This window comes from Rhamphochromis sp. 'chilingali' (genome assembly GCF_963969265.1).
Source record: "Rhamphochromis sp. 'chilingali' genome assembly, chromosome: 10".
Taxonomy (NCBI): Eukaryota; Metazoa; Chordata; class Actinopteri; order Cichliformes; family Cichlidae; genus Rhamphochromis; species Rhamphochromis sp. 'chilingali'.
The window spans coordinates 28208007-28222819 of record NC_137937.1 but is presented as its reverse complement, the minus strand read 5'-3'; the positions used below and the strand labels follow the sequence as shown (position 1 = coordinate 28222819).

Genomic DNA, 14813 nt, shown 5'->3' with positions numbered 1-14813 from the left:
ATCCCAGCCCCACCTTGAATTCATCTGCTACTCTTACTGCGCACCTCACCACTGTCTTGCAGATTAGTTACACTGATTACAACACATTCAATATGAAATCGTTTGACAGCATCAATATGAAAGTAAAGATTGTTTCATTTCATTGATTTATATGTGCTTTTTTAGATGTCATCTAGCATCCATAAATCATAAAACTGAAAATGAATAAATACAAGAAGGGTAACACCCTCTTTCACTGAGCAGAAGCTTTTTTTTTCGCCCACACAGTGAGCCATCTTTGCTAGCATAGACGATCTTTGACACTTCTCACACAGCCTTTACGCATGTCCGGTGTGACATTTCAGTGCAGCTGCCTGTGACGGCTGCACAAACACACAAACACTGTCAGTAAAGAAGCTCAAGCCTGTCGCGTCTGAGGGCACTTTCGACGGAGAAACCCACCGTAAATGGGTTTATCATTACACCGGCCGTTACTTTCATCGTTCCCTTCTACATGGATTGAGTGCCGTGGATGGATATTATTGTCGTCCTACCGAGAAACCTTACATCGCCCTGTCCGCTACGGCAGCCATAGCTCGGTCATCGACGCTGGAGGTTGGTGGGCTGCCATTTAGTTAGCACCGGCCGGCTAAGCTAACGCAGCTAACCGACTATGTTAGCCGGTTAGCTCACTTTAGCTAAGCGGCTAGCCTAGCGTAGGGCTGTGTTTCTCTGGCGGAAATTTACCCTGGGAATTTACCCCTCCTGGTTTTGGTATCAAGTTACGTCCTTTTATTACTGCCTTTAAAAAGAGGCGGAGTAAGGTTTGGGTTCAGTTCTTAAGGTCTTCTGTTAGGTTAGATTATTTTTTTAGGGAAACTGGTAGAGTTAAGTCTGTGGTACCTCTCAGATGAGTAGTCACGTTAAAACTGTTGTTACATAATATCGGGCTCATTTGCTGTCTCGTCGTCTTAATGTTAGTTTTAGCACTACAGTAGTTTTCTGTCTCACTTCTGTTCCCATAAGAGTGAACTCTAACCTCGCTGTTTCTCCGTTTAACAGAGTACTGTAATCTGCCCCTACAATGGCAGTCTTTAGTCACCAGGTGCTCCTCGCAGTTACAAGATCAAGGTAAGTCAGTTGGACACGGTTTCTTTTACTTTTAGTACCTAACAGTTTTATTTTTACTTTTGCTCGAATACTTTCGCTTATTGTGTGTAAGCTGGAGCAAACTGTGAGTCGGGGCGTGTTGTTGGGCTCTGCTACAGGTAAACAAAAGAGCACGACCCAGTGCTGGACAAGGATCGATGCTGATACCGAGTTAAAACAACACATTTAAGCCTGGATAATATTTACACTTGCTTGAGAAAACGCTCAAATTAATCAAATTAACTTACAAGGGAGCAAACTCAGAAACCTGAGGACAATCTTTAAAAACTACAGGAGGAAAAAGAAGTATGAGGAAAACAAAAGCGAAAAGTAAGGGAAAGAAACCCCACAACAGAAAAAATTACTTAAGGGCCAAAAATACACAAGGACACACATGTTTATAAGGAAACACATTTTTTTATATAGTGAAGGAAATATATGCTTCACTTTTTAAGGTTTAGTGGAAAAGTAAAGAACACGCACATTGTTGAGACACCAACAGGACCATCATTAAAGTAGACAGAAAACTCTAAACTCAGGCTAATCTAAAGTAGTTGTCCTCTGGTCTGAATGTGTAGCTACTGTGAAAAACAACAAAAATGCATATGTGCTGTTTCAGTGTAAACGTCAGTGTCACCAAAATAACTTCACGTGTCACTGATAGTCAGTATCAGCTCTCTGTTGCATTCTGCTGTGTTGCAGGAGAGTGTAGTCATACAGTTATATAGTTAACTATATAACCCATTCTTGATCCAAGAACAGAAAGGGCAGGTCAGTTTGTTTGTAAACTTTTTGTGCATCCTGCAGGTAAACAGTGTGCATTAAATAAATAAATAAATAAATAAATAAATAAATAAATAAATAAATAAATAAATAAATAAATAAATGAAGATGGGTTGCCACTGTTTCATGTGCGTACATACCAGAGGGGGGGATAACATCCTCATCTAATATTAGCGTCAGATGAACTTTTTCCATAATTCTGAGAACTGTTGGAAGAATAAACTGATTTCGTGTCTGGACTGCAAGAACTCTGAATAAGTTTAGGTCTTAGACAAGAGTTTTAAGGGTCCTTAGATAAGTATGCAGTTGGTTACAGTTCCCATTGTTAACTGAAAAGCACTTGAAGGTGTGTAGTCATCAGGACAGCTTCTCAGAGGGTGGTTACCCTCAGGCAGTGCCTAATGTACATTTAGTAGCAGGCACTGTTTGAGGTCGGGGGAGTGTCCTGGGGGCAAACTGTGACCTTATGTTTGCTCCCCAAACTGTGAAGAGTCCATTCTTAAACTGCATTAATATGTATTTGCTAGCAGAGGCTCTTTCTGGAGGTATATGGAGGTAAACTGTGACCTCAAACAGTGCTTGACACTTACACAAAAGCCTACAGAAGTGAGAAAAGGCCTCTGCATTCATGTGTGTATAGTAGCAATGATGGTGTTTGGAGGAGGAAGTGGTGTTTCATTGCGGGGGTTCATTGGATTCCAGGGACTGCCGGAAGATTCAGTATCCCTCTGAAAGCGTTGCTAAAACAATAAGAAATTTTCAGAAACAGATGGTTTCCTAGAAGGAGCTGAACGAGTGATGTGGTGATTCATCCAAATATTTTTAGAGTGAATGTGAACGCAGATATGTGTACAATTCTGCGAGCTGGAAGTAGTTTCTGTTCGGCTGTTATTATTATGGGTGTAATTGCTGTTTAATGACAGCTTTATAGCTGATAAACGATATGTCGTATAAAAGGTAAAGTTTGAGATCACTTCCCCTCGTCCCCCTTAGTATATAGAATTGGTTAATAGACTTTTTTTTTTTCTTCTAAACATTAGCTTTTTTCAAGTTTTCACCAGGGTACCTTGTTGTATGTTGTGACTTCACTATCCTGCTAGTTCAAACCAGACATACTAGATTTAGGATAATTAATAATAGAGAGTCTGTCTGACATGGCTGAATGATGTCAGAGGTTTCCACAAAATTAGCTTGACCTTACTGGTTAACGACAGTCCCACTTTCAAAATAAGAGTCCAGTCTAAGAGCAGTAAAAATGGGTCATTTTGTGGGGGATGTTTGCACAAATTCCTTATTTTTCAGAAATATTTTTTTTCTGGTTTTTATGAGTAAAAGTTCCACTCAGAAAACATCTACGTTTAATTCATCACCCACTAACTTAACAAACATCGTTTAAATGTCACAGTGGAGCTTTTTGAGGTTTTAAAGCTTCACAGACAGATGATTTTAGACCTAAACTTTATCTCCTGTGTGGTAGTGCAGTCAGTGCCCACACCACAGTTCAAATAAAATGAGCCTCTTATTGAAATTTGAAACATTCACATATTGTAAAGCTATCCGGTCGGCCCGGTTGGACAATTTGAGTCCACTTCTGGATTGCTAGCTGTATATTTGACTCCCTCCTCTGATTTAAATCCAGAGGAGTTCATTTACAGCAATCTGAACCAGAAGCTATTCTGTGTTTGTATTCAGTAACATAACGTTGTGTTATTGATGGTCTCATCCGTCACTAAAACATACATTTAAGGAAAGTATTGTCTAAGCAGTTTTTGTTTTTTCTCTGTCAACAGGGGATCATATTTGTTATCCAAGAGGCACAGCTGCTCCTCCTTGTCTTCCAAAGCCTATCTCCACGTAGTCCCTCCTTGCCACGTCTCGCCTTCGTTCCCACTCAGGTCCTCCCGCTATGGTCACCATCACTGTTTCCGTGGCCACCCCCTTGGTCGTAGCCACAGCTCTGTCCTCCTCACTCGCTCCCTACACAGCTCAGGTGTTTGGCTCCAGGACATAAAGCAGGAGGACACTAAGACTTCACCACTACCACCACCTGCTGCTGCTCACGATGCTTCTTCAGGAGATAAAAAGGACTCTCCAGCTGCTGCGCCTCAGTCCCAACCTCCATCTGCTGCCCCTCCAGCACCAACAGCCGCCGCAGCCACCGTTGCTCCGGTTAAGGACAAGGCACTCGTGAAGAAGTCTCTGTATCAGAGGTTCGTGGATGAGTTGAAGCATTACTACAACGGCTTCCGGTTACTCGGTATCGACACCAAGATTGCTGGCAGGATGGTGTGGAGGCTGCTGCATGGACAAGTGCTCACACGCAGGGAGAGGAGAAGGGTAAGGGAGCTTAAATGTTGGATTAGTCTGACTAATTTTAGTCTTTAGGGTTTTCAGGATTGTAGCGTGAGTTTAGTTTTTGTTTTTTGAAAATGCTTACGTTTAGTTTCCATCTCACAGCTTTGAAGCCATCTTTCCACAGCTCTGTCCTGCATAATTTGCAGGCTGTTGTGTTTATCCTGCTGTGATGTGCTGTAATAGGCTGCAGTCTGGGTGCAGCAGTAGTTTGTCTGGTTTCTACTCATTTTCAAACACTCAGCTTGAGAGTCATCCAATCCCCTTCCACCACCACCCTTTCTGTCCTGTTACTGAGATTCATTTCACACCCAGCTCACTGGCTTTGTATCAGAAGGAGCTGAGGACGATGGATGTGAGGTTTTACAGTCTTTGTTCAGTGACTCTGAAAATCCTGAATGACGTTAAATATAATCTGTGGCATGAAATCCTGCCATTAAATATGTCCTGTCTCTGACTGCCTGACCTGCTGTGCGTTAAGGATTGACTGTTTAAACACTAATCCCCAGTGTAGTTGGTGTTTTGGGATTCAGAGAAATATCACGGTCTGTATTTTATCAAGAACCTGTACACGCCTATTTACTCCTAAAGCTGAAGCCATTTAGTGTGCTACAGCTATGAGGCTGAATAAGTGTATTTTTTTTTTTCTTTTAATGGTTGTTTTCACCTAACAGCAGCACTACAGAGGTTTTATACGCCTGCCGAATGTCTAAATATATACACAACTCGTGTGATTTCACAGCTTGTCATGTTATTATATCTCTAATGACCAAACTATTTTAGCAACCAAGAAGGTACAGTTGTGATCACATATATTATACAGGAATCTATCAATCTATCTCTCTCTCTCTATATATATATATATATCTATATATACATACATACACACACACACACACACACACACACACACAGAGCGCTCAACACAGACAGCATCCTCAGAAGGAAGAGCGCAGGGCAAGCTAGCGAGACAGAAGTTAAGCTCTCCTTGCAACATGGCAAATTGAACCTCCCCCACCCTCATTCAGATCTGGCGTTTGGAATTATTTTGGTTTTCATGTGACGTATGACCCTGAAGGTAAGCGCATCATGGACTAAAGTAAAACAGTATGTTGGATGTGCCACGCAATGCTCAATCACATGGGTGGGAACTAGTGTGTTAGCGCAGTTAGCTCGTTAACGCCCCACGCAAGGGGCGATCAGGGGTAGCTCGTTAACGGAGATTTGCCGTGTTGTGGCGTTAACGTCATTTCAACGAGATTAACGCTGACAGCACTAGTGGGAACACAACGAATATGACTGCACATTTACACCGACGTCATCCTAGTGCAAAGACAAGTGGAAGCAGACAAAAACAACAAGCATGCATGCTACAAACTTTACCCGACTCATTTAGACAGCCGTTAGCACATGATTCTCCTTATGGGGACCTGATATATTTAATATTGTGGCGAGCTCAGACAAGGTGGAGACGGAGGTGTCGTTTGGTCTTGCTTCCCGTGAGCTAGCCAGGGAGCACAGCCGTTTATTGACATCTGCAGAAGAACACTGCCGCTAGCTAACTGCTCAGCGCGGCAACCGCACAGCAACAACAACACACAGGGCGCCCTCTGACCCCGGAAGGACACACCGCCGCAGCGAGAGGGCGTCACCCGTCACTATGGCAACATAAACAAAACATAACTGTACAAACAGAACCCCGAACAGCCCTGACCCGCTACATAGCCCCCACCTAAGGGGTCAGTCGTCCCCGACGACCCCATTACCCCACACAAAGTCCTGCAAATGTCCAGGTGCCTTCTTTTGGCGCACTGGCCGGTCACGACCGGCGGGGGAAAAGTCACTCGGGTCAGAACATGGGGTGCCACCATCATCACACTTCTGACACCAATGTGGCGAGCTCAGACAAGGAGGAGACGGAGGTGTCGTTTGGTATTGCTTCCCGTGAGCTAGCCAGGGAGCACAGCCGTTTATTAACACTGCCGCTAGCTAACTGCTCAGCGCGGCAACTGCACAACAACACACAGGGCGCCCTCTGACCCCGGAAGGACACACCGTCGCAGCGAGAGGGCGTCACCCGTCACTATGGCAACATAAAAAACCCCCATAACTGTACAAACACAGCCCTGACCCGCTACAATATGCTGCTGAGAATATAGCCCAGAAGAAGCGTATAGTATAGCTTTTATTTTGGAAAGAGCCATTTCTCTGTAATAAACTCTTTCCCACAGATGAGTGATTCCTCAATCAGATACAGGGCTTGCAAAATCGCTAGCCCGACGTCCCGGGGCTAGCGATTTTTCCAGTCGGGCTTTGTAGGAAGGAAAAATATATTGTCGCGAGCTCAGACAAGGAGGAGACGGAGGTATCGTTTGGTCTTGCTTCCCGTGAGCTAGCCAGGGAGCACAGCCGTTTATTGACATCTGCAGAAGAACACTGCTGCTAGCTAACTGCTCAGCGCGGCAACCGCACAGCAACAACAACAACACATAGGGCGCCCTCTGACCCCGGAAGGACACACCGCAGCAGCGAGAGGGCGTCACCCGTCACTATGGCAACATAAACAAAACATGACTGTACAAACAGAACCCCGAACAGCCCTGACCCGCTACAATATGTCAATGCTTTTGCATTCTTTCGGAAATGTAGCTGGGTAATTATGTCATTGGCGTCGATGAGCCACTGTCAATATGTGACATATTGAAATCACGTTTTAATTTGCGCTTGTTTTTTGCTTTCACTTTGCAATCGCGCGAACTGTGTATAGAGAGCGACAGCACTGATTGGTGAGTGATGATAATTTGCGCACCAATTCCTCTGACATCGTCTTATCAATCGTTAGCTTACTATGCAAACATGACAAGTGAAATCTCCCGCAGCAAGCTTAAACATATGAGAGGTTGATCGCGCAGAGAATCGCTGACCGGTGTGTGTGTGTGTGTGTGTGTGTGTGTGTGTGTGTGATAATGGAAATAGCCAGTTTGACTGACAAGCTGAGGGCCGTTTATGTCCTCACAGTGCCAGCAAGTCTACATCAATATTTGACAGAAACTGTCAGTTGGTTTACTTTTCCTGATGACATGTGTAGCGCTTCAGGTACAGTTATTGTTGGTGAAGCTGGGAAACAGCCATGGTCACACATGTCCTCCATCTTGAACTGCAGCTGGCGGTCCTTATTCTTCCTGGCATAGCAACTCGTGAACTAGTTCTGCTGCATCACCAGCCACAGTTGAGCATGGAAGAGAAAGTAGATAGCACCCATAAATTTGCACCTTATCACAGATGCATGGGCTACGTCCACACGTATGCAGGTATTTTGTTAAACCTCTGTGCATCTTGAAATGCATTTTAATATTCATTTTCTGTGTTTACACAGAAACGATGTCAAAGGTGTGTACCTTTATCTCCTTTTACTTTTGATTTCAGACTGTGTGCTGTATTATCATTTGTGGGCTTTTGATTGGCCAGCATTTCTTCACTGTTATGGTTAAAGTGTACCTCTGGACGTACCCTCGGTCGCTGTCAGACAAATATCATATTGGTGCATCCCTGACAGTTAAACTGTAAACTTTGATCTGTGCTTTTATAGGACCCCTCGTCCATGGCTGTCCCTCTTCTACCTCTGCTGTGGAAGGACCCACAGTCAGCAGCACCACAGCATAAATACTGTTGTCTTGCACTGTTTCTGTTTGTTGCAGCTGATGAGGACCTGTGCTGACCTCTTCCGTCTGGTGCCCTTCATGGTGTTTATCATCGTCCCCTTCATGGAGTTCCTTCTTCCCGTCTTCCTCAAACTGTTCCCAGAGATGTTGCCCTCCACCTTTGAGACGGAGACCAAAAAGGCATGCACACACACACATACCCATACACACACTCTGCTGCCTGAGTGAACTTATAATAGGGTTCATTGGGATTATATAACCTTTCAGACGTGACTCCAGCAGGCTGCTTACTTGATCTAATCTTGATAGTTTACTCTGAGACACGTGTCTGGCATTTATAAGCACAATGTAAACTCTAAATGTTTTGTTTTTTAACATGTTGTCAGCAGACAACCTTTGAACTTTTTATGTGTTAAGTAGGTGCATCTGTCAACAACTGTAACTATTCCTATGACCTGTTCTGATATCGGTCTTTCTTAAACTGCATCATCATTTCTGATGTGTTAAACGCCGTCTTCCCTCACGCACTGAAAGTTTCTGTTGTGTGCGCCCTGTTATCTCTGATCCTGTGTGGTTGTTCTGGAGCACAGCTGAATGATTCAGAGATATGTTGTCATGCTGCTAGGCAGCTTGGAGGTGTCTGCTCTCTGAAACTTAGTTAACAATAATAACAATTAAAGAAAAGAGTAAAACAGCGTTAAAAGCAATGTCAGGGAAAGTCCAAGCCAAATGTAAACTCAACTTACTGTGATATACATTTTATTATTTGCAGTAAGCAAAATGCTGTCAAAGGGAAAATGTGGGCTTCCTTTTTATTGAGCTGTAAAAGCTTCTTATCCTAAACATTCTTCCTGATACCTATACTGAAGCATAAATTAGTTTCCCATAAAAAGCTCTATGGTTTCCGTATAATATATATAATGGGTGTTAAATGCAGCTAAACATAATCAATCAGAGACTGTGTTTTGTTTTGTTTTCCCCCCCTTCTCAGATGATCTTGTCGCATCACTCTGATCTCTTCCCCAAAATGTTTTCCTCTCTAAACTTTAAGGACATAGTTTCTTTAGCCTCTCTTTGCTTGTTGCCTTGCATTTTTAAACAATTGTTGTCATCCTGCAGGAGGAGAAGCAGAAGAAAGGTCTGGCTGCGAAGCTGGAGCTGGCTAAGTTTCTGCAGGAGACGATCGCTGAGATGGCTCGAAGGAATAAAGCAAAGTCGGACGATGAGGCGCAGCGCTTCTCCAAATACGTTCAGGAGGTGAATGACAGCAAACTCGTTGCTCTAACGTTGTTACTGATCCGCTGTCACGTGTTTGAGGGATGACTGAAGAAGCTTTACTATAGTAATGCGTCCGTAACTTTCCATTTCAGGTTCGGGGCACAGGAGAGCAACCCCAAACGAAGGACATTGTCCGCTTCTCCAAGCTGTTTGAGGACGAGCTGACGCTGGAGCACCTGGAGCGCCCCCAGCTGGTGGCTCTGTGCAAACTGTTGGAGCTGCAGCCTATTGGCACCAACAACTTGCTGCGCTTTCAGCTGATGATGAAACTCAGAGCCATCAAGTCGGACGATGAGGTGAGACTGAAAGCTCGTTACCACAAGTTTACAGCTGTGACTAGGAGAGATACACAAAGGCTGTAAAACTAAACAACCATTAATCATCTCAGGTGACATCACAGGCTGGGTTTAATCATCTGCCAGTTATGATCAGATTATCCCTTTCTCTTCTTTCCTGCTTTACTTAGTGTCTGATGTTACTGCACATAAAAATAGTACATCTTTAACAAGAAGTAAATCTGTAATAAATGTCTCTGACTTGACTTGTTTCAGATCAGTTTTACTACAATGTTTCCTTTTAAGGTAGAAAGTTCTGAAACACCAAATATATCCTCTTTTTACTGTGCTGCATATGTACACAGCTGCTAGACATACGTTGATCAAGCTAAAGAGTAACTTTTCTCATGCTTCAGTTTTTCACTTCCTCTTTCATCCCTTCACAGATGATTGCAGCCGAGGGTGTGGCGGCCATGAGTGTGTCAGAGTTGCAGGCAGCGTGCCGCATTCGTGGGATGAGGTCTCTCGGTCTTACTACAGATCAGCTTCGTGAGCAGATGCAGCAGGTGAGCAGCCGGTTTTTAACGTGTTTTCTTTAAGTGTTCAGTTGGGAGTCGCCCACAGACACCGCTGTTTGAGGTCAGCTGGAGCAAAATGGTTCAGATTTGCTCTTGAAGACAAGTTCATCTTGGAGAAAAATGAGGAGTACTGTAGGACATGATGGCAAGCTATTGGTCCAGTTATTGGATCTGCTTTTCAGCCTGTTGAGACTAATATTAGCAGGTTTGCCAACTTTGCAAAATAAATCCTTACAAATACAGGCATCCAAGAATATAAATGCACTGAATGGGTTTTAATTGGAAAAATAATAAAGGAAAATGAGGAAATAACAGAATAAAATAAATAAAAAAGTTATTGGTGTTTACAACAACACAGATCTAAATTAATGAGACAATCTCACCACCACCGATTTTTCCATCCAGTTCTTAAAGTCAGGATCAGGTCGACGTCTGATCCAAATATCAGAGCTAATTAGAAAAAACCTTTTAATCAAAAGCAAACCTTTTATACCTTTCCAGTAATCTCGTTTCATAAATGTTTTTCTCTCATCTAGTGGCTGGACCTGCACCTGAATGAGAACGTTCCTCCATCGCTGCTGCTGCTCTCCAGAGCCATGTACCTGACAGACCTCAAACCCAAACCCCACGTCATCCCGCCTGTTCCTAAGATCGAGGTTCGTCCTTTGCAGACAATTTAAAATCCTACAACTTAATTCACTGACCTATCAGTCGGCCAGAGAAAGCTGCACAACGCTTAACACTCCAGCTGTTTAAAAAAAAAACAAAAAACAGGATCGTCTTTGCTAATCATGATGGAAATAAAAACTGTTTTAAATACAACCAAAAGAACAGAGTAGAAAGGAAAAAGCTGGAAATATAAAAACAGGTTTTGAATGTGAAATAGAGCACATCTGAGAAAGAGAATGATAATCAAATTAAACCAGAGCAGTTTATGATTTTAGATGTGTTCTTCTCACCTCATATTTGTTGGTTGGTCTGCAGAAGGTTGGTGTTACTCCAGAGGAAAACCCAGTAGCAAATACAGTCCCAGTCAGCAGCGACAGGTTGGCAGACCCTGCACTCATCATCAAAGACAGACCGGTCAGTGCACGCCTAACAAAACCAAACACTGAACCCCAACAACACACATGAGCACGAGATCAGATGAACTGTATTTATGACACAGGAAATTGGGCCAAAGCTGCAGGTCTGCAGAGATTTCCTCCTCAAGACCAAAACTTTATTTTCATGCTGGAGGAGCTCTGCTGCCCATTTTTAGGCATACTTGAGTGCATGGATATTTTCTGAGATATAAGGGACAAAATAAATTACTAATCGTCATTTATACCTCCCAACACAGGACATAAAGCCAGTCAGTTGTATCCATTATTATTATCTAATGATATATTTATCATATTTTTCTTCTCCTCTATCGACTTTTAGGCAGAGGAAGTGAGAGACAAAGCTCCAGCCGTGTCAGACAAACCTCTGACTCCTGCTGAAGTCCTTCAGGTGAGTGTCCACAGAAACCTGAATGGTTTCCAGTAATTTCTTCCCACTTTGGTCTCATTCGTCTGTCACACTGACCTGAACATGCGATTGACGTGCTCTTATGATAAATCTTTTAGGTAATCACTGAAAGCAGAATAAAACATAGACACAGAATAATAAATAAATCCGTGAGGGTTAAAAATATCTGAAAACGACCTGTGACTGTCACACAGTCACATTTATCTTTTAAAGTCAGTCCTCCCAAGATGTGTAAAGACATTTTAAGATTCCTTGTACGGATTTTTTTTCATCTTATTTTTAGCATCTTTCAAACGAGTCTAATTTCAAATGTTAATGACTGCCATGAGTCCTGGTCGTTTGATTTCTCCTTTGTTTATTTATGTTTTAAAGACGTGAAATCATTTTTATCCGTCATGATAAATCAGTGAAACATGTTAATGATGCCTTTGCAAAGTCTGGGCCTAACTGAGCGCTTTCAGAGCTGATTAGTGGTGAACTATTCACTTCTGGCTGCTGATTCGAGGTGTTCTTTAAGCTCCAGAGAGATTGTACTGTGCTGCAGTTTGTGCAAGGTGTGAGTGATGTCAGGTGATGAGCTTTTTCTCTCAACTTTCAGTTGTGCAGAGCACCGTTTGCTCACCCTGCCCCCCAGAGTGAGACGGCCAACAGGAAGGTTTACTGTAACATCCTGAGGCAGTCTAAAAATAGCATTAGTGTGGGAAACCATAAGAACATACCTAAGGGGAGATTGGATTTGTGCCTTAAGTTTTGACATTTTAGACACTGAAGTTAAAGAAATGCACTGTTATTTGGGTGTATTATTGGGATTTTTTTTTGTGCAGATGTTTTAAAAATATTTTTTTCTACATTTGGAAGATCACACAAATCATGGGCTCCAAATACACAAAGAAGCAGACATCTTTTTACCTCTTTCCTGCAAACATCTTCCGCTCTTTATGGATTGTTAATACATTCACGGCTAGTGTGTAAAAGGCCAAGTCAAGCCACAGGTCTAGGTGTATGGGCTTCTTTATCTACCGACAGCTCATGGCCGTAAATTCTTCAGAATTGCATATTCTTCAATGTGTTTGCCGTGTTTTCTCAGTGTCTGGGCACCATGCTGCAACTCGTTTGACCCAGGCAACAACGTCACTGTGTCCATTGTATTTCTTGGGTCACTGCAGACTTATTAACAGCGTTAAGAAGAAATTTGTTTTGTCTTGATACATGTTCAGTAGGAGATGATAATGTTTAAACACTCTTCCAATCTTTTCCACAGGCCAAAGCGGCAATAGAAGGAACCCAGAAGAGCAAGATCAGTGCGAACGGCGTGTGAAGATGAGCAGGAGAGCCTGGAGCGAGGGGAGGAATGGACGGGGCTAAAACCCCTTATTCTGTTTTTGAACCAGCATCTCACCCAGGAGTCCTGCCCGCTCCTCATCTTCCTCACTGCAGGTTCGGCGGCTTCACCTCAGCTTTGCGCACCCCGATCTCTGACACTCTCCCAACGTGCTACCGCCCTGGCAGTCAGCTGATGGCTGCTGATTCTGTGACCTGAAGTCATTTCCTGGTGAACTGTTTGTGATGACGATGGTTTCTCCCTTTGTACATTTGTAAATATGCTCATTTTTGTTTTTGTGTTCTGTAACTGAAGCAGCAGCAGCTTTGTACAGTTTGTTATGCGCATACCAGGTTTTATTTGCAGGTGTTTTTAACTCCTGTGCCAGCTGAGAGAGAAGTCAACCCTTTTCTTTTTTCTTTTCTTTTTTTCCCCACAGTAGCTGCCCCACCTTTGTTAAAGTCAGCTGTAGGCACCAGAAAGATGCTGCCTACATAAAATATAAAAGGTATTAAAATGTCAGAGATTGAGTTGATCTTATGGTGAAACAGCAGGTTTAGATTGGGGTGGGTGGGGGGGTGATGATGACGTGCTGCTGTTAAGTGAAGAGGGGTTCGTCATTAAGTGCGAGCTCACTGGTACAGCCACTGAAAGGACAAGCTATTTCAAGTGTATTATGTTTTAACACTATGATGCTAAAGAGTCTTTAAACGGAAAATGCTTGATGTCCGCTCGCGTGGAGAAGCTGTAAGCCTGAAGCCACACATGAGATGATTATTTTTTGGTATCGTGGCTGATTTGCCCAAATGTCTAACATCGTTATGCCCCCATATTTACTGTCATCAAAGTTGGAAGGTTTCTCCAGCTTTGTGTGTGTGATGCTTCAAACTCCCTGTAAACATTTAATGGAGAAGCAACTTGTGTGGTGTTTTATTTCTTTTTTCCCCACTCGTTGCTGTTTATCCGTAGGCACCTCCTGGAAGTGGATGACATAACTGAAAGGACATTTTAACTCCAATCATTGCTGGTTAAGACTTGTTTCACTGGTTTTACACATGTGCCTATGGTTAGAGGGTGATTGTTTGTCACCAGAATATATTACTTTGGTTTTTCAGTCACCTCTGTGTTTGAAGTGCCCAGTTGCACCTTTTTCTTTATAGACTGTCTCCTGTTTGGCCCCTTTCCCGTTTGATCCAAATGATTCCTCGAATTATAATCACCAGTGTTGTTACTGATGGGAAAAGCAGACACCTTTTCAATCATCTCTACATCCTGCGCTGAAGGAGATCAATAAAAAGACTCAAAACTTTCTCTCTTTTGTGCTTCAGTTTTTAATGGATGTGAACTGTTTTTGCAACATTGTGTCATCAGTAACGGATCAGTGCTTTCTAAAGAACCCTGTAGTCACACCTGACTCTGGGGTCAGAGGTCATGATGGGTGTACTGCAATGCCAGTTCAGCATATCCAGGCTTTCTTTGTGTTCGCAGGTTTGACAAACTCAGACCCAGTTAGAGATAAAGGGTGTCAACTTTCTCTTTTTCTCTGCCCACTTCAGAGCCGTTACAGTCATTAGTCTCATTAGTTCATAGCTTTTAATGCTTTCAGTGTGTTGTGGATGAGTGCCCGCTAGTTACTCGAGCTCTTAATTCGAAACTTTAGTTACTCAAAACTTTAAACTTGATTTGTTCAAACATTAAATGTTACTCCATATTCAGGATTTTGTCCTGTAACCTAATCAAGGAGACATTAAATCACTTTAGTTTGTGTTTCTGATCAAAGTAAAGTTCTACTGATTTAATATTCTTGCTGATAAATGGCCTGTAAATAGACTTGGTTGCAAATTAGGATCAAACATAAAACCACTTACAGATGTGTACAGGTGTAGTCAGAAGTTGACATACACTCATCATGGGAGCAGCTGCC

At 42.8% G+C, this 14813-nt stretch overlaps 1 protein-coding gene across 3 annotated transcripts; it reads left to right on the top strand.

The window, feature by feature from the left end:
• The first annotated feature begins 339 nt into the window (after nt 1–339).
• letm2 (leucine zipper-EF-hand containing transmembrane protein 2) lies at nt 340–14198 on the top strand. Of its 3 annotated transcripts, none has more exons than XM_080894223.1 (11): nt 341–594; nt 1042–1110; nt 3702–4248; nt 7962–8105; nt 9045–9182; nt 9296–9499; nt 9925–10044; nt 10593–10712; nt 11041–11139; nt 11482–11550; nt 12830–14198. In XM_080894223.1, the coding sequence occupies exons 2-11, from the start codon at nt 1064–1066 to the stop codon at nt 12884–12886; spliced, it is 1545 nt and encodes a 514-aa protein (XP_080750349.1). In that variant the 5' UTR covers nt 341–594; nt 1042–1063; the 3' UTR covers nt 12887–14198. The 3 variants fall into 3 exon arrangements, with proteins under 3 accessions (XP_080750351.1, XP_080750349.1, XP_080750350.1); XM_080894224.1 differs by lacking the exon at nt 341–594 and adding an exon at nt 853–955; XM_080894225.1 differs by lacking the exon at nt 11041–11139 and having other exon boundaries at nt 340–594.
• The last annotated feature ends 615 nt before the right edge of the window (nt 14199–14813 follow it).

What these genes read in the sequence shown, in the direction of transcription:
- letm2 (XM_080894223.1), top strand. Translation starts at nt 1,064, where the DNA reads ATGGCAGTCTTTAGTCACCAGGTGCTCCTCGCAGTTACAAGATCAAG. An exon ending in TTCGTGAGCAGATGCAGCAG is followed by an intron (nt 10,045 to 10,592) that starts GTGAGCAGCCGG and finishes TCTCTCATCTAG; the next exon opens with TGGCTGGACCTGCACCTGAA. An exon ending in TCATCATCAAAGACAGACCG is followed by an intron (nt 11,140 to 11,481) that starts GTCAGTGCACGC and finishes ATCGACTTTTAG; the next exon opens with GCAGAGGAAGTGAGAGACAA.